General features: G+C 36.6%; 1 protein-coding gene across 7 annotated transcripts in view; it reads left to right on the forward strand.

Moving 5' to 3' along the window:
* kalrna (kalirin RhoGEF kinase a) overlaps positions 1–19,579 on the forward strand; it is a 259,304-nt gene that overhangs the window by 196,759 nt on the left and 42,966 nt on the right. For 6 of the 7 annotated variants that reach the window (XM_058786373.1, XM_058786375.1, XM_058786377.1 and 3 more), the window contains one exon: positions 881–1,127. In XM_058786373.1, the coding sequence (XP_058642356.1) occupies positions 881–1,127 (247 nt within the window). Of the gene's footprint in view, positions 1–880; positions 1,128–5,686; positions 5,820–19,579 lie in introns of those variants that run through there. The other variant, XM_058786380.1, reaches the window with a different exon arrangement.

Below are 19,579 nucleotides of genomic sequence, written 5' to 3' on the forward strand. Positions count from 1 at the left end.
AGCAGAGTTCATGTATCCAGCAGCCATAACGTCCCCTCACACACACACACACAGACCGACAGTGTTTTCTCTTCAATCACTGCTGAAATGCCACATCTGATCAGGAATAATTTTTCTGTTTGTGAAAAGTCCCTACTGTAACAGAGGAAGACTTCCTATATCTCCATATCTCTCTTGTTCTCTATCTCTCCGTTTTTCCTATTTTCATTCGGCATGCACTAAATGTACTTTTTATTTGAGTGTGTAGTAACACAGTATGCCAGTATTGAGACATTTTTATAATATGATGTTGTACAATATTTTTTCTTGACCACTTTGCTATTTGTGACCCTGGAGCACAAAACCAGTCATAAGTAGCACGGGTATATTTGTAGCAATAGCCAAAAATACATTGTATGGGTCAAAATTATCGATTTCTCTTTTATGCCAAAAATCATTAGGATATTAAGTAAAGATCATGTTCCATGAAGACACTTTGTAAATTTCCTACTGTAAATACATCAAAACTTAATTTTTGATTAGTAATATGCATTGCTAAAAACTTCATTTGGACAACTTTAAAGGCGATTTTCTCAATATTTAGATTTTTTTTTGCACCCTCAGATTCCAGATTTTAAAGTTGTAGTTGTATCTCGGCCAAATATTGTCCTATCCTAGCAGACCATACATCAACGGAAAGCGTATTTATTCAGCTTTCAGATGATGTATAAATCTCAATTAAAAAAATTATTAATTTACCCTTATGACTGGTTTTGTGGTCCAGGGTCAAATTTGATCCGTGTGTTGATCTCCCTCCGCCCTTTAGGCTCATATAAACCTCAAATTTGGCACAAAACCCCCACTAAAATCATTCTGTTTGTTCCTCTGCTCTGCGCTCTAGCTCTCTGGAGGATGTGAGCTGACGGTGGTCCTGCAGGACTTCGTGGCGAGCGGCGCATCTGAGCTCAGCGTCCAGACCGGTCAGACAGTGGAGCTGTTGGAGCGGCCCAGCGACCGGCCGGGATGGTGTCTGGTACGGACCACAGACAAGAGCCCTCCTCAGGAGGGACTGGTGCCTAGCAGCGCTTTGTGTATCTCTCACTCTCGCAGCAGTGTGGAGATGGACTGCTTTTTCCCAGCAGGCAAAGGTAAGATTGGGAGCTTCTCAATCGACTGAAAGATTCTCGGTTCTGCTCGTGTTTAGTAGATAAGCATATGATTTTTAAGCATATGATTTTCTTCACTTAGAGTATACACTACTGTTCAAAAGTTTGGGGTTGGTAAGATTTTAAAAATATTTTTGAAAGAAGTCTCTTCTGCTTACCAAGGCTGCATTTATTTGAGTAAAAATACAGTAAAATGGTACTAATGTGCTAATGTAACTCTTTTCTAGATTAATATATTTTAAAATGTAATTCATTTTCTGAGTCAAAGCTGAATTTGCTGTTTAAGAAATATATTATCAATGTTGAAAACAATTGCTTCTTAATATTTTTGTAAAAACAGTGTTATTCTTTTCCACAAAGTTCAAAAGAACAGCAGTTATTTAAAATAAAACAATTTTGTAACATTTAAATCTCTGTCATGTTTGATCAATTTTAATGCATCTTTTCTAAATACATGAATCAATTTCTTTCAAAAACATATCTTACTGACCTCAAACACTTGAAAGTTACTGTACATCATTTATAGCCTATGTTTTAATTTTGGATATAAATAGCTTTTTTTCCCAATCTGATCAACTGAGTCAAGAAGGAGATGCTGTCATTGTTTGTGATGTTACTACCGGTTTGTTTGTTGAGTGCATTTCATTACAGTGCATTGCATTACAGTATGGGATACAGTGTTCCAGTTCTGTTTGTATGCCATTTTGTGTATTTTTCTGCCAAAGTACACAATGGCCACGTTGACACTACTACTATTGTCCCCTAGAAGGCAGCATAACTCTACGCTGTCATTAGTAGTCACTCGGGTATCAGACAGAAATGCCAGTGACTCCTTGAAGCACTCATGACGTTACTCACAGCATTAGCGTGTTTGTCTCAGTGCGAGAATGACTTGTTGTCCTGATGCCCTCAGTAAATACATGATGCTGGGCACACTTACTGTTTATTTTCGGTAACATGAGAGGTCTCTACACACAGATACTTTGAGACAGTTTCCCCCAAACAGTGCAGTGATCCTATTGGCATCAGCATGATCTCCAGCTCACAAGATACAGCACTGAAGATTTGTTTCTAGTCAAAATGAAAAAAGAAATTGATATAAATTTTATAAAGTAAATCAGGATGAGGACTTGATTGGATATTTTGCCTCAATGAGTCATGCACAGTAATACCAGAAGCACGAATTAAGGAAGTGAATGGTCTGTTTGCTTATTGACTGCAATATTCCTGTAGACTCTTTCCCTTGTTCATTAAAGGAATAATGCAAAGTGTTGCATTATTACTCACTATTACTATTACTCACACTGGAATAAAATGGGAAGTAATGGAAGTATTCTGTGTAATGTGAAACATTTCATTTCCTTATGTGTGTTCCAATTTTACAGTCATCTTTTATTTGTTGTAACTCATGTGATTCATTTGCTGAAGTGGAAATGTCAGTGTCTTCTATTATAGCTGCCTGCAGCCTCAAGATGAAGCATAATTCATGAATTGTCGGCCAAGTATTTATTATTATTATTATTTATTTATTTACTTTTTTATGTGGAGCAGCTTGGCTAATAAAAATATAAAAGTTTTTAAGTAACACATATTAAAAAAAAATATGGTTATGCTCATGTTACAGAAAACATTAAAGGAACGTTACATTTTTATCATTTTGCAAACGTTATAGGAATGTTATTTAGAATGTTCTCTGAACGTTCTGAAACAAGTAGTTAAGTTAGTTATTAAAAAATAAAATGTTGATGACCATCCAACTAAAAAAAAAAATAGTTTTAAAAAGCACAAGGTATACTCTAAACAAATGTTTCTGTGCTAATGTTTGAGGATGTTCTTAAAGACCAGATAACTTGAATGAATATGAATATTGAATGAATTAATTAATTAATTAATGAATATTCTGTTCACATTATTGGAAGAATGTGTTCATAAGAGTTCTGAGAATGTTGCCTGTTAGCAGGGAAACTGTTCGGAAGGCTTTGGGTTCAGCACTTAAGATGTTACATTTCTCATTATTTTAGCCTCCTGGGTTTGAGGTCAGGTTAGTCAGCTGCGTGGTTTGATTGTTGTGTACAGAGGTGTGTGTGTATGAGGGAAGGCTGTTTCGCACTGCTCCTTTAATATTGGATCTATTTTAGAGTCTGCCTGATTTGCATAACTCCTCCTGTCTGTTGTGCTGGGATACTGCGTGACATAACCATAACGATTCCGCTGCAAAATGCAAAAATGGCCTAATGTAGAACACCTAGCAAGATGCATCAATATGGAAATGAAGGCAGTATCCATGCAGCTCTGCAACATAACACAACTATTACAGTCAGAAGTGGTTATTTGAGAAATTCTTCTCCATTTGATAATGCTGTCTATCTAAGACTGAGGTGTGTGTGGGGCTGAATTCCTTCTTTAAAGCCCTAAACACACTGCATGATTTGCAGCTGTCCCAGACGAAAGACTGGCATCGTGAAACAAATCGTGGTGATTTCTGTGATCGTGGCCCTGTGTCGTACAGTAAGAGAGGTTCAAAGACGGCCGTTGTCACGGTCTTGCTACCAATGATAACCTACGATACAGCCTGATAATCGCACAGTTGGTTTGCTGGTACAATCCACGTTTACTGACCAACCAATAAAAATGCCACATGAAATCAACGCGACATGGCGCTAAAATATAAATGTCATAGCCAAGTTTATTAGATCCATGTCTCACAGTGTGACATGATCATATAGGATTGCTAAAATCGTCCAGTGTGTCTCGGGGACTAGACAGCTAGAAACTAGGCAGCTGTAATAAGACGCATGCCAAACCAGCACGTGCCCATGTACTCTGGGATGTTGATCTAGATGTTGACTTTGATTCAAGATGTTTTCTACGTAGATCTAATGCATCTCACCGGTCAGCAGCAGAGGGTTAGGGTTTCACCATTGCAATTTGCTGCTGTTTAAGTGGATGTTCATGACTTACCGATCTGGCAAAACTCTGGAGCTATAACCACCACTCTTGTGAGAAATTAAGTGCACATTAGCATACTTTTAAAAAGAGCACTAATTTCAGAAATAACATACTTTAAAAAAACACACTAAAGTGCAAACTGAATGTTTTATTTTTAGGGGTTTTGTTTTGGTAACACTTTATTTTAAGGTGTCCTTGTTACACTTTACATGCACTTACTATTATAATACAATATGGTTAGGGTTAGGCATAATTTATTGTTAAGTACATGTAGTTCATTAATATTACTCAGTACTTAAATGTGTAATTACACTATAACAAGGACACCTTAAAATACAGTGTAACCATTTTTTATTTTTTTACTTTAAGTACAGTAAGATTTACTATTATATGTAATTTCATAATTATAGTGACTTTGAAATGTAAATAAATTGTGCTGACAAGCATTTATACTAAATTATACATTAATACTTTTAAATATTATATAGATTATTAAAAAATAATGATTTAAGATGTACTTTAAAGTAAACATTTTAATTTCATATTCACTTTTAGCATGTTATGATACAGTCATGAATGTGTACTCTCTTTTTGGTCTTATTTCATCATTTATTTATTTATTTTATATACTTTTAAGATTTGAAGAACACTACAAGTGCACATTCAATACAATTATGCACTCTTCTCTTTCACAAATGTTCATAGATGGTCCTACACCATTTTATTATAGTTCCAAAAATGACTGATTTATGTCCAGCTGGAATCAGAGAGATTTAACTGGTGTTTTGGTGATTAATTAATTCATTAATAAATGAATGAATTATTTATTTATTTATTTATTTATTTATTTGTGAATGTATGAAGTCAGTTCTTCTCAAGTTCACACAGGTGTACTGGCAGAGTATCCACAGGTGTAGACAGTCACACTAACTATCAACATGATTCACGTGGTTTACATGTCTAAATGCATTTTGGCGCTACTGCACATAAGGGCTGTTTATACTCTTATGCAGTTATCAGTTCTTTAAATCTCTGATCTGAATGTGTTGTTTATTACTTAGAAACAGGCATGTACGAAAGTGTTTTTTTTTTTTTTCCAATTGTGTGGCTGATTCCTGTCATTCCAGCGACACAGTATTGCGTCACAGCAGGTGGCAAGTCTCCTGATAACACAGTTTAAGCTGCTACCACACAAACAACAACAACAGCCAGTCATTTTGGAAGTTCATGTAATCTTCACTCATTCTGACATGAACTTTAGGCATCAGTGAGTCTTTTCTCTCTTGTCCAGTTCAGAAGTTCAGCTCAAGTTATCTGCATGGGAATGTGTGTTTCCTTTTCACTGGCTTCTCATTTAAAGTGCTTTCAGAGAAGTAAGAGGGAAAAGAGTCGGAGAGAGTGTCGACCCCTGTTGTGCCCTGTAAGCATACTATAGCTGGACACATTGTCATGGGTTCATGTTATCAAGTCAAGCAAACTGACTGCGGTCTTTGTCTGAAAGTGAAACGAGAGAGTCCTGTTGCTCCGCCTCTCTCTCCCTCTCTCTCTCTCTCTGTAAAGTCAGGATGAATGAGAGTAATTACTCATTGGTGCGAGTGCAGTCCTCCAGGAACATCTCTCTGTGTTGAGACATGCATCTCTGAACGGTCATGAGGAGTGATAAGAGTGTGCGCTCCTGCTGCGGCTGGATTCTCACTAAATGCTGCTGCTGCTGTCATGTGGGAGGTGGGTTTCACAGATGCTGGTCTAAACCTGGTCAGTGCAGAACTAATATACATAGTGCAAGTTTGTGGCACAACAAAGGCTTTATACATATGATGTATAGATATACTTACTAGCATAGGAGCTGGTTCACCTATGCGACCTGTTGTAGTGTGCTCACCTGTACTAAATGTGATCTTGTAGTGTACTCCAGCTCTTAAAAGTATATTTGGTAACACTTTATTTTAAGGTGTCCTTGTTGCACGTTACTTGTACTTACTATTATAATAACAATAAATTATGCATAGTAACCTTAACCATTTATTAAGTACATGTAGTTAATTAATACTACTCAGTACTTAAATGTATAATTACACTAACAAGAACAACTTAAAATAAAAGTAACCATATATTTTTAAAAACAGTTTTTTTTATAAAAGTCTACTTTAAGTGTACTTTGTTCACTTTCATGACAGTTTAACAAACTTAAGTAAAATTGCACTTTGTAATAATGTGAAACCTAAAAGTTTTACTTTTAAAGTACTTTTTAAATTATTGTTTAAATAATTGTTTGTCGTTCTTTAAAGAACTACACCAGTTTTGCTGTTAACTAACATGCTAAAGCATGTATAAAGATGTTAATTTTAACTGTAATGTGTTATTACTTTTCAAATTAATATATTTTAAATGTACCAAATTGCAACTTCACCATTGAAAATGTATACAGTGCCGTGAAAAGGTTTTTGACCCCCTTCCTGTTTTTTTATTTTTTGTATAGTTGTCTCACTTAAAAGATTCAGATCATCAAACAAATTTTAATATTGCACAAAGATAATGCAAGTAAATACAAAATGCAGTTTTTAAATGATGATCATTTATTAAGGAAAAAAAGCTGTCCAAACCTACCTGGCCCTACATGAAAAATGAATTGCCTCCTCCTATTAAATCATGAAAGATTAACCACATTATTTTAGAAAGCTGAGTTAAAATTTCAATAGCCAAACCCAAGCCTGATTACTGCCAAACCTGTTGACTCAAGAAATCACTTAAATAGAACCTGTCTGACAAAGTGAAGCATTCTTAAAGAGCAACACATCATGCTGCGATCTAAAGAAATTCAAGAACAGATGAGAAACAAAATTGTTTACATGTATCAGTCTGGAAAGTGTTATAAAGCCATTTCCAAGGCTTTGGGACCCCAGCGAACCGAGGTCAGAGACATTATCCACAAATAGAGAAAACTTGTAAACAGGGGTAAACCTTCCCAGGAGTAGCTGGCCTACCAAAATTACTCCAAGAGCGCAATGACAACTCATCCAGGAGGTCATAAAAGAACCCAGAACAACATCTAAAGAACTGCAGGCCTCACTTGCCTCAATTAAGGTCAGTGTTCATGATTCAACAATAGAAAGAGACTGCGCAAAAACGACATCCATGGGAGAGTTCCAAGGCAAAAGCCACTGTTGACCAAAAATAACACAAAGGCTCGTCTCACATTTGCCAAAAAATATCTTGATTATCCCCAAGAATTTTGGGCAAATATTCTGTGGACTGATGAGACAAAAGTCGAACTTTTTGGAAGGTGCGTGTCCCGTTACATCTGGCGTAAAACCAACACAGCATTTCATAAAAAGAACATCATACCAACAGTCAAACATGGTGGTGGTAGAGTGATGGTCTAGGAGCCTGGGCAACTTGCCATAATTGATGGAACCATGAATTCTGCACTCTATCAGAAAATCCTGAAGGAGAATGTCCGACCATCAGTTTGTGACCTCAAGCGCACTTGGGTTATGCAGCAGGACAATGATCCCAAACACACCAGCAAGTCCACCTCTGAATGGCTCAAAAAAAAAAAAAATTAAGGTTTTGGAGTGGCCATGTCAAAGTTCAAACTTAAGTCCGATTGAGATGCTGTGGCATGACCTTAAACAGTCCTTTCATGCTTGAAAACCCTCCAATGTGGCTGAATTAAAACAATTCTGCAATGAATTGTGGGCCAAAATTCCTCCACAGCGATGTGAAAGGCTCATTGCCAGTTATCGCAAACGCTTGATTGCAGTTGTTGCTGCAAAGGGTGGCACAACCAGTTATTAGATTTAGAGGGCAATTACTTTTTCATGTAGGGCCAGGCAGGTTTGGACAGCTTTTTTCCCTAAATAAATGAAATCATTATTTCAAAACTGCATTTTGTATTTACTCAGGTTATCTTTGTGTAATATTAAAATTAGTTTGATGATCTGAATCCTTCAAGTGTGACAAATATGCAAAAAATTAAAAAGCAGGAATTAAAAAAAACTTTTTCACACCATTGTAAGTGCAAATATATTTAAATGCATGACGTTCAAGTTTCAATTGCAATGACATTAAAGTATATTTTAGTATACCATAAATACTTGGCAGTACACTTGACACTTTAATGTACACTTTAAATATATTTAAAAGACTAAAGAAGTAATTATGAAATTACATATAAAGATACACTTAAGTTCTACTTAAGTGGGTCAACAAAGCATGCTTATGTTACTAATTGTATTTAATATGAATTTATTTAAACTTTTTAACATTTAATTACGAATAACATGCAAAAAAGTGTCTGGAAACATTAAATTCAGTTTGCGTTTAAGTATATTATCGTCATAATGAGTAAGCTACTTAAAAAAAAAAGTATGCTAAAGTGTGCTAAGTGATAAAATGAACTTCTCTTTAAAAAATATTTTTGGTTACAATGTGTACTGTATATGTAACGATTATAATGTTAGTAAGGGGAAAATTACAATTAAAATTACGTAAAATTTACGGTAAAAAAACGGCAGCTGTGGTTGCCAGAAATCTACCGTAAAAAATACGGTAGCAACATTTTAGGGTTTAACTTAAATTTACAGGTAAATACCGTAATTTCATTAACTGATATAGAGTTAATATACCAACCTATTGAAGTACTGAAATCTGTTTTGTACCTTTTGAAATACACTGATAACCACCAAATGCAGGTGATGAGAAAGTCACATGATGAACCAAAGCTAGGGTTGTTCCGATTCCGATACTAGTATCGGAAATTCCACCGATACCACAAAAAATTCTGGCATCGGTATAGGCGAGTACTTGAACCCATGTACCGATCCGATACCATTTTCTTATAGACAAGACCTATAGTTATGCGCGCTAGCTTTGCTTAACTCTGCAAATAGGAAATCAATTCTTCTTCGCTGCTCAGGAAGCTGTGCTTTGTTGCCACAAGCAACCACTATTTAGAGCAGCGAAGAAGAAGTACAAACGTGCTAGCACATTGCCAGTAAATCACTTGCATATGCGACTAAATGATGTCTAATATTAGCCACTGGCTGATAAATAATCAGATTTTACTCGCCAATGTGTGAGTTGGAGGCTATGTATAAGTTTAGCACAGATATATTGTAACTCGCTGAACACTGACTGAGCGCTTCAGAGTTTCGCTCTCCGTCAAGCTATCTATTTTTCAGATCATCTGAATGAATGCGCAGCACACCTGTATTTGACGAACCGTAAGCTCTAGTGTGAAGCGGACAACTCGCCGTCGCTTTGCTTTTTTTCTCACACGCAGAGAGAGAGAGAGTCTTTTACATGTAGCGCGTCAATTACGAATGGTATGTAAACTATATTCTTTGTTGTATTTTTCTGTCAAAATAACGGAGTTCCTTTGGAATTCTTCAGCTTAACTGCCGGGTTCTCCGGTAGTAGGCGGAGCTAATGCGCAAACTACAATCTCATTGGCTGGCGCTCACCTATTATCATCCCTGTTTTGATTTCAGCAAATCAGTTCGAGCCAATGCAGACAACGTGATTAATATTCATGAATCCAGCAGCTCGTTAATCCTTAGTGTGTTTATATTGTTCTTAGTAGAATTCATAGTATGATTATTATTATCTTATCAGTATTATTGATAGTTTTTTCCCGATTTTTACAGAAACACTGAATGACCAAAAAAGCACCACCACCAGTCCTAAGTTCAGTTAAAATGACTAATATGCATTCATACATGGTTACCAAGTTTTAATTCTAATTGCTAAAGTTCTATCAATAATACTTGATTATCATAATATAGTTATAATGCTTGACTGACTGATTCTAAGAGTGTACTTTTTTCCAAACATTATTATATTTTTTGTTTACTCGCCAGACTATCTATTTATGGTGAAGCGCACCATAAAATAATTGTACCAATTCATACAGGGCTAGTAAGTATAGCTGTATAACCAGATACACAGTATCGGATCAGTACTCGGTATCGGCCGATACCCTGAGCCTAGGATATCGGAATCGGTATCGGGAAGGGAAAAAGGGTATCGGAACATCTCTAACCAAAACCCATCACAAGCAGCTTTTAAATAATAATATATATAGAAGGTGCACAGTGTAATTCACACAAACACTAAACACCATCATGATGAGACTCATTGAACTGAAATATCCAATAAACTTTAATTTAACAACATTAGATGTAACATACATCCCTAATAAACATAAATGATAAGAAAAAACTAAGAAACAGTTATTTCAAAGAAAAAACATCAAATTCAAACTAAATTTGAAATGCAATGCAGGGAATTCTGGGAACGTCAATTTACGTTTTTGCCTGTAAATTTTACATTCTTTTTCACTTCCAAAAACGGTATTTCACCGTAAAATTGTCTGAAATGTCTATTACAGTTTTTCACTGTATATATAAGGGGAACTTACTGTTAACCATTTAACTGGTTTTTACTGTAGCATTTTCACAGTTTTTTACTATTAAAATCACGGTCATTTTTTACAGTCTACGTTTTAGGTGTTGCATGCATTTACCAGTTAAGTGTTTTTTTTTTTTTTTTTACTGTTATTGAAATAATTACTTTTGGGTATTTGTTACTTAATCTGATAGGCTACATAATTTGTTTTATATTGCATGTCTTTCATATCTCTGGCTCATGGTTTAAAATGATATTGACTGTAGAGCTGCAGTTGTTTACTCTGTCTTGTGTCATGGGTAGATGAGGGTTGTTTGCACACGCGTGTGTGTTGATGTCAGGCTGAAGTACCTCTCTGCTCCTCTCTAATGTGGACTAAAGTGCTCTCTCTCTCTCTCTCGCTCTCTTTCTCTCTCTCCATACTGATTAACTCAGGAAGTTGTCCTGCAGAAAGAGACAGGGTTAAAAACACAACCTCTGTTGTGATGTCATCACAAACCATAGTCATTATTCTGGAGTTGTTTGGAGTCTGTGGTTTATGGAGTTATGGTTTTGGTTTCTATGGTTTTTCAGCTTTAACCCAAAGGGAGGCAATTGAAATGCTTATTAACTCTTTTAAAAGAAAGTACATTGTCAATTAGTAAAGGTGTGTTAATTATGAGATTCTGACATTCGCTTCTGCATAGAACTTGTGAAACAACTTGTGTGAATAGCAAAAAATCTTGTAAAATCTGATTTTTACAAATCCATTTCAAGCTACATTCATGTGTTTTGAAACTGTAAATCCGTTTCAGTGTCACTTTCTAATGCCACGGAAAACCTAAACAAGACGCTGTTTGTAGAAAACGTGTTGAATGTCTTTGCAGAAACAAGGTTGTGTTGTTGTGAACAGCAAGCCAAGCAGAAAAAGACAATATAATGCTAGTCTACACACGTCTTTGCGTTTTGAGACTGATAGAGAAACGGCAGCACAGAATAAAACCACGCATTCCAATTCACACCTTTTGGATGGCCACTGTCTCATAAAATGTTGCCGTTGCGCCGGATTATATTACATGGTGTCATGTTATAAGACAACATCTGTATTGAAAACTGTATTGCTGTTATTGTTGTTTTTTAAACATAGGCTTACATCACTGCCGTAGACACCAATGCAGATAGTCAATAAAAAGAGAGCGCTACGGGACACACAAATCGGATCTGAACAGTTGCAGTACACAGTGCGGACAGTCAAACATTTGAATCAGATTCCAATCAAATACACAAATAATCGGATTTGGACTGACAGTCTGAATAAGGGATCTTTTTTTTTTCTTGTCGCACTCCGGCACACTCCTGCAAGATTTGGTCCCGCTCCTGCTAAAAAGGAGTTATATTTCTTCCGGCTCCCGCCTGCAATTTTTACTTTTTGTTTCACTCCCACCCACAAAATCCCACAGGTAGAGATCTACATGGACTTTTCAGTCCCATTCCAGTTAGATTCTGTCTTGCTTGACTGTTATTAATGTCTAAATAATACAAGATAAATCTAGAAAAATAAAAATAAATGAAAGACATACAATGCAGTATAATGTAGTGAGCACAGAGTTGAATGACTCTCTAAAGTCCAGCACAATAAGCTAAATAAACTGGCATTATTGGACTATAAAGTTCAATAATGAAGGTATTTGCATAGCCACTGTTACTTGCTGTATTGTGGTTTTGTCTATTGATTACTCAAATTACACATTCATTTTGGTGTTAACAGTGTTGTCATAGTAAAATGTATTTCTGGGTCTGAGGTCGTGAATGGCTTTGAGTGAAACATCCGGGTTGTCATCTAGTAAATATGGCGTGAATGCATCAATGCAGTGCACTTATTACAGGTTCTGTCGTCTGTAGTAATCTGAGGTTCTCATCAGGGGTTACAATGGGTAATAGTTTATGCTTCACTCCTTGAGCACTTATGTTTTAATAAATGGTCACACTTTATTTTAAGGTCCAGTTCTTGCTATTAACAAACCATTAACTATGATTTTTGCCTCAATAAACTCCTAATATCTTGCTTATTAATAGCTAGTAAGGTAGTTGGTAAGTTTAGGTATTGGTAAGAATTAGGGATGTAGAATATGGTCATGCAGAATAAGGCATTAATATGTGCTTTATAAGCAGGGTTGCCAATTTTCACAACAAAACCCACCCAATTGCTACTCAAAACTAGCCCAATAACCTTTCGAGGGGGTCCCCCATTAGAAATTGCGTTACAGGGGGAAAAAAAATACACACTTTTTTTTTTTTTTTTGCCAGGGTTCCCCTGGTAACATTAACATTCCAGTGGATAAATATCACATTATTGGGGTCGCTACAACCCATGGACATAAAAAACAAACCACAGCAACAGTGTTAAAGTAGCCCAATTCTGCAAGAAAACCACAGACTTGGCAACACTGTTTATAAGTTTTAATAAACAGCCAATATGTATTAATAGGCATGCTAATAAGCAACTAGTTAATAGTGAGAATTGGTCCCTATACTAAAGTGTTACCTACTAAACAACTTGTCATTGCCAAAAGGGTTAGGTTTCTTGGTGAAGGATCCCACCTTAAAAATGTTGTCCTGGGACAAATAGTTATCAAGTCAAATAGTTGACTAGACTGAGCCAGTGTTTGCTTTATGTAAAAGACATAAAGCAAATATGCATGCAGCTTCAGTGGGCTGATGGTCAGATTGAGACGGTGTCCCTCGCATGTCCCACTGAGATTGTGCTCGTGAGAGTCAAAAGCACCATATCTGTATTTCCAGATTCATGCTGCATCTTCTAGTAGTTGAGACAGCCTCAAAATATAGGATGTTATCACCAGTGGGGATTTCTTTAAGACGGCAAGGGAAGCTCGGCTTATAATATATATATTATATATAAGTAGAAGAAGAAGAACAAGAATTATTATTATTGTTATTGGGGCAGTCGTGGCCCAAATGTACAGGACTCTCTTCCACCCTCAATACCACGACTGAGGTGAGACCCTTGAGCAAGGCACCAAACCCCCAACTGCTCCCCGGGTAAATAAAGTTTAACCGTTACTTTGATTACACTTGTGTTACACAATTATGCAAAATGGTCTGTTAATGTGCAGCCTGGTCTATCTGTCCAGGGCTTGAACATGACTCCTGCAGTCTTCGAAGAACAAATTAGTTCAAATCCTCTTTTCATCAGAAGAGCTTTGGTGGCTCTTTGAAGATGGCTCTAAGAGAGAGATAATGGGGGAACATGGGAATGATTCCCTTGTTTTTCTTCCTCTTGAGCGCTTGGGACATTTACAGTCAGTAATGCCTGTAATGTACAGTCAGCAGAAATGCGTTGTGAGGCAAAAGGTGTTGTCAGGTTAAAGCATATGAAACTCCTCACCTATGAATGGAATGTGGTTGGTCTGGACTGCCTGTGTGTTTCAGAACCAGCTCTGCTCAGAAGAATCTGATTGTGTGAAGTATCTGGAAAAATGCCACATGCTTTAAAACATGCCTGGGTTTCTATTGACAGTGAGGAATGTCAGTGCAAAGATTCAACAGCAGATAAGAGGACACATCTGCCTGTTTGCTTCAGTGAAGACTAAACCATTCACTCAGTCGCACCTGTGTGTCAGGAAGTCATGTGGGAGATGCCACATAGTTTGGCAGATGAAGGAATTTATGAATGAATAGTACATATTTCTCAGATATGAAGGCCTTAAATTTAAAGTGAAACCTAAAGCTGAAATCATTTCTTATAGTTTTCTCTGCATATTAAGTCAAGTTATGATGCATTTATACTGTGAAAAAAAAAAAACATTCTTCCGTTTGCTAGAAAATGCAGTCCCTGTTTTCCCGCTGGAAAGCATAGCTGGAACCACAATCAGCATCCAGGAGCAGAACTACTAGTTTTAAAGCAGATGTTGAGAGTAAATCGTGGTACATTCACTTGTCCAGAGCATATGCTTCTAAATGACAGCTTGCTTATTAGTTCTTGTTTCACATTCTTATTGTTCACGTCAAATTAATAACCATGACATCATCACTTTCAGTGTTTTTATGAGTAGTATGAGGAGGGAGTATCAGTCACTCTTTAACACCATGCCGGGAACTCTGACTCATGTGAATTGTGTTAAATGAGGCCACTGTGTCTTATTTTTAATTTTAACACGGAGTATTTTGACATTCAAGACACACTTACATGCAAAAAAATCCAAACAGGTTAAAACATTTATTATAAAGAAAATAGTGCAAACATGTTTTAATGTGGTACATGGATGCTTTGTGTTACTCAAATGGTGGTAAAACTAAAGGTTACACCTTTGTGTGACTTTAAGGAAAAATTACTTCAAAGATCCACTGCAGCTGATTAAAAGTTATTGCAGAAATGATTAAGAAAAGTGACATCCACATATTTTTTTTTTTTGTGACTCAATTGTTTAAATACTCTTGGGATGTTTTTTCTCTCTGTGTGCCTTTCAGAGGAGTTACCATGCCACTAAACTCCTCAAAAGAAGCCGTGTGTGGTATTTTTACTGTACAGATCCACTGGATTAAGTTTCAAAAGGCCAGTGAAGAACCTGTGAGTAGCAGAACAGAACATGAAAGAAGTGATGTCACAATTGGTGATTTATAATCTATCTATGTCTGTCTGTCTGTATGTACTGTATCTAAATATATAAACACACTTTTTTTCTTAAATACCGTAGTACTGTAAAAGTCAGTTTATTCTTGTTAAATAAACATTTAAGAAAGCTGGGAATGGAAAAGAGTGCAAAAGGACCTTGCTTGACAGTGTCAGTAAGTTAGCTCCTGGGATTTTTAAACAATTCCTGAAAAATCCCTCACATGCAACACCTTCCAATGACAAGTGAAATTAACAAAATTCACTGGCCATGAAACTCTATTTTCCACTTTTTAATTATTATTATTTTAATTTATAATACCTCAAAAATATAAATTCTGTCATAATTTATTCACCCTCATGTCGTTCTAAACCTGTATAGGTTCCTTTCTTATGTTGAACGCAAAAGAAGATATTTTGAAGAATGCTGAATCAAGAAATGATGACAGAATTTTCATTTTTGAGGTGAACTATTCCTTTAATGTGAGAAATATTTGTCTAAATTAAGTTGTATGAGAGAAACCGCAAAGAGTATTTACTGTATATCGTTTTGGTTTGAATTGTTCATGTCACTTTAATCTACAAAGGTCAGTTAGTGCATGTAATGTTGCAGTTCCTAATAAAGTCACTACCCAAATGAAGAGTAACAGACTTACGACACATTATAATATACTTGCCAAAGTCACATTTTATTCAGAATTTTTGCATACTTATACATGTTAAGTCCCATTGATTTCAAGATTTCTTGCAGGAGCAGGACTCTGATATGTGTCAATGGGGAGCTCCTGTTAGCTGCTTTTGCTTTGTAGTAAAAGTAGTCATATGATCCAGATGCTGCTATCTGTGGAAATGTGATGTGACCACTTAAAAGAACAAAGAACTCTCTCTGTCTGTCTCTCGGTTACTGAGGCAGCAGCAGGAGAAGAGTGTGTGTATGTGTAAAGGGCAGTGCTTAATGACTGCTCTCATTAAAGCCTCTCTTTACTCCACACATAATCACACACTCACAAGACTGAACGTTTGTCGTCAGTCAGTCTGTGTTATTACGCAGGTTCGCTCTTCAAAAAGCGCTGCAGCACTTGATGGGATGCACTCCATCAAACAGCAGATGGACTCTCACTGCTGTGATAGCTGGTTCTCGTGAATGGCTCACATGTGCTGTCTCAAGCCTGGTGAGCATGTGTGAAGAGCAGCGTTCGTTCTGTTTAAGCACAATGCTCAGTTCAGACGGCTGTGATTTCTGTTGAATCAGTGTGTTGTAGTCAGTGTTGCCAGATTGGATGGACGATTTCCATCCCAAAAGCTCACAAAACCTGCCCAAAACTTTAACTATCAAAATAATGTGATAGAATGTAAATCAAGGTTGATTTTTAACTCCTTAAAACAAAATAATGACGACAAAATAATATAAATATAATGCTAGATAAATTTATGCTAGATAAATGCATGGATCAAATCAGGGAAAATACATTAAAGAGAATTACCAAATATGAATAAATTATGCAAGCAGACACTGTCAAAATGGCAATCAAGAAATTAACCGATACCCTCGAAAAGACACATGCATCATTTTCAATGTCAACAGTCAGAATTTAAATGCAAAAAAGTGCCCAATATAAGTGATTGGAATAAGCAGCGTAATTTGGTATTTAACACTCGTTCATGCACACACCATGACAGTCAAAACTGTCATTCATTGATGCATACTGTATGATAATCCGACAATAAAATTTAAAAAAATAATAAAAAGCCATTCACACAGAACTAGAGGAAGTCTTTTGTGAAGTTCATATTAAACATAATGCAGAACTTTCCACAGTCAAAAATAACAAGTCCAGCAGCTTTCAAGGATACACCAATCTGGACAGTTTAAAGGATAAAAGACAGGATCTTATAGATGTAAATAGATTTTGATTTAACTGTGCTCTGATTTCGGAGTTGCAGTGATAGAGCCTTCATGTCATCTCTCCCTCAACAGGTGTAATTCACGTTTTGAGAGTTAAAACACTCTCCACTCTTTACCACGTAACTTATTTAGCCATTAGGATCACGTATACAGTTATACATTCAAAATCAGATCCGTGATCGCGCTAAAAACCCGTCACTCATGAATCATCACGTCTGTCTGCTGATCGTGTTTGGCTAAAAGTGCGGCCGCGACGTCAACATCAGCACCAGTCGTCTTTGCAGTGTGCGTGTGTGTAGTAACGTTGTGATGACTGATTGGATGCAGTATATGCACACTTGGGCTTGTATGTTAACCAATTAGTCTCTTTAATTTATATGTTTGAAAACCGCCAAACTGACCCCAAACTAGCCCAAATTTTGTCTACCCACCCAAGTCAATATTTACCTGCACAATCGAATTCAAAACCACCCAGTTGGGCGGAAACCCACCCAATCTGGCAACACTGGTTGTAGTAGAAGTTCACTTATGTTTTCATCACAAGCTTTATGATCAACTCTCACAAGGTCACTTCCTCTAATGAGTCAGCCATTAAAGGCTGTACTCAACACACACAAATGTCATCAACACAATGGGCAATTGGAGAACAAGTTCTTCTGCTGGTAATGATACTTGATCTTATCATGAATCAGGCTTGTATGTGCAAGAGAGAAAAATACATGGAATGTTTTCAGTGATGCTTCAGTGAGATATAATGCCAGTTTGTTTGAAATTTTAATGTTAAATAGTGCATGATTAGAATTAGGAATGCACTAACATTAAAAATTTGGTTTTGGTTTGATAATTATAATTTCACTAATTTCATATGATGAGCAATTTTATAAACTGTTTGCCTGTCTACAGTTTGTTACCTAAGCAGTTATATTATGCATCATATACCAGTGCATTTCTAGAATGAAATGTGATGCATTATATTTGATTTAATTTATAACTAATTGTAAGTCAGTGATCACCAATTTTTGAACACAGCAAAAAAGACTTTGACAATAGCCTACAGTTAGGTGTGTGGTTTGCATTTGTGGAATGTGATCAATAACTTTGAACGAATGTGTGTATAGTGTTACATCTGAAGAGAATAGCAGTACTGTGATGCTCTGTAGGTGTTTTTCAGTTCTTATGTTCTGAAATGTTTGTTTATCGTTATTCACAGTGAATTGTGATATTTGGTTTCCAGTTAGCAGGAGTTGGTTAATGTTGGACTGATGTTAGATTTGAAACATTTGGCATTGCTGATTCTTCCTGTACTGCACTTCTGTTAGCTGTGTCTAATTGAAGGATACAGTCTAGGTTTAGCCCTTGAGTCCATCTATTGCTGATACTGCTGAAAACTTTATTTGTTGGATTATTTTGATTCCTCATTTTAATTTCCTTTTAAACAGATTAACCTGTCTAGTTATACTCTCTGAGAATGCTGTTGAATACTGTAAAAAGTAATAGAAACTGGATGATGGGGCCTAGTGTTGATGTATATATTGAGAAGAAAAGAGGGCCACGCACTGAACCCTGAGGCACCCCTGTGGAAAGTTAAAGGTGCACTAAGCGATTTTTGCCAACCGATTTTGATATTTGAAAGCACCAGAACAAACATGCCCATACCCCAACAGGACCTCGCCCCTATTTTGAAATCTCCACCCCACATGTACGTACGCAACCATGGCAACGATGATCATGGAAACAAGTGAAGATGACACACAAGCATATTCAAACAAAACCAACACGGATAAGTTGTGTGAAACAAAGCAAAATCAACATTACTCATCTATCTAGTTTTTTAAAAATCACTTTAATGTGACTTCAACCTTATCTCACAGAATTCCGTGCAATGACCACAGACTCTTAACCCCCAAATCTGTGGTGGCATCACGGAATCACCGGAAATTCCGTGATGGGTTCACAGAAGTGATATCAATGTAAGTCAGTGAGGCATCAGCCGTGGTCCACACACGGATTCACTGGTTACACATCGGACCACATAAAAAGAGTGACTCCGATGCAGTTATATTTGTATATGAATTTATACTTTCACTGGAGCACCTAACCCACCCCTACCCTAAACCTACCCAGTTCTGAACAATATAAAACGCACACAGGCAAATATAAGCGCAGTCACGGGTATGTATTGCAACAAACTCTCCATAAACAAGCATTATAAAAGCATTACAAACAAGTTGTGTTGCATTCCAAGTCTTCTGAAGCCATACAAAGTCTTTATGCGAAGAAGAGAGTAAAACACAAGGTTTTAATCGCTGAAAATGATCCCGCTCCATTAACGCGCTCACATCTCATTCAAAAAGATACTCCCAGGCCGTAGCATGACGCAATCGGTCACGAGACATACAAGAGCCAATAGCCTGTCACAACAGCATAACGCAATCGATCACGAGACACACAAGAGCCAATGGTATTTCACAACTAAAGCTGACGTAAAGCTTCTTCTAGCAGCATTTTTTGAATTTACGCACAGAGACTACAGCACATAGCGGACGGAGACGGCTATCGCGT

The sequence above is a fragment of the Onychostoma macrolepis genome, chromosome 09, assembly GCF_012432095.1.
Source record: "Onychostoma macrolepis isolate SWU-2019 chromosome 09, ASM1243209v1, whole genome shotgun sequence".
In the NCBI taxonomy this organism is placed as follows: Eukaryota; Metazoa; Chordata; class Actinopteri; order Cypriniformes; family Cyprinidae; genus Onychostoma; species Onychostoma macrolepis.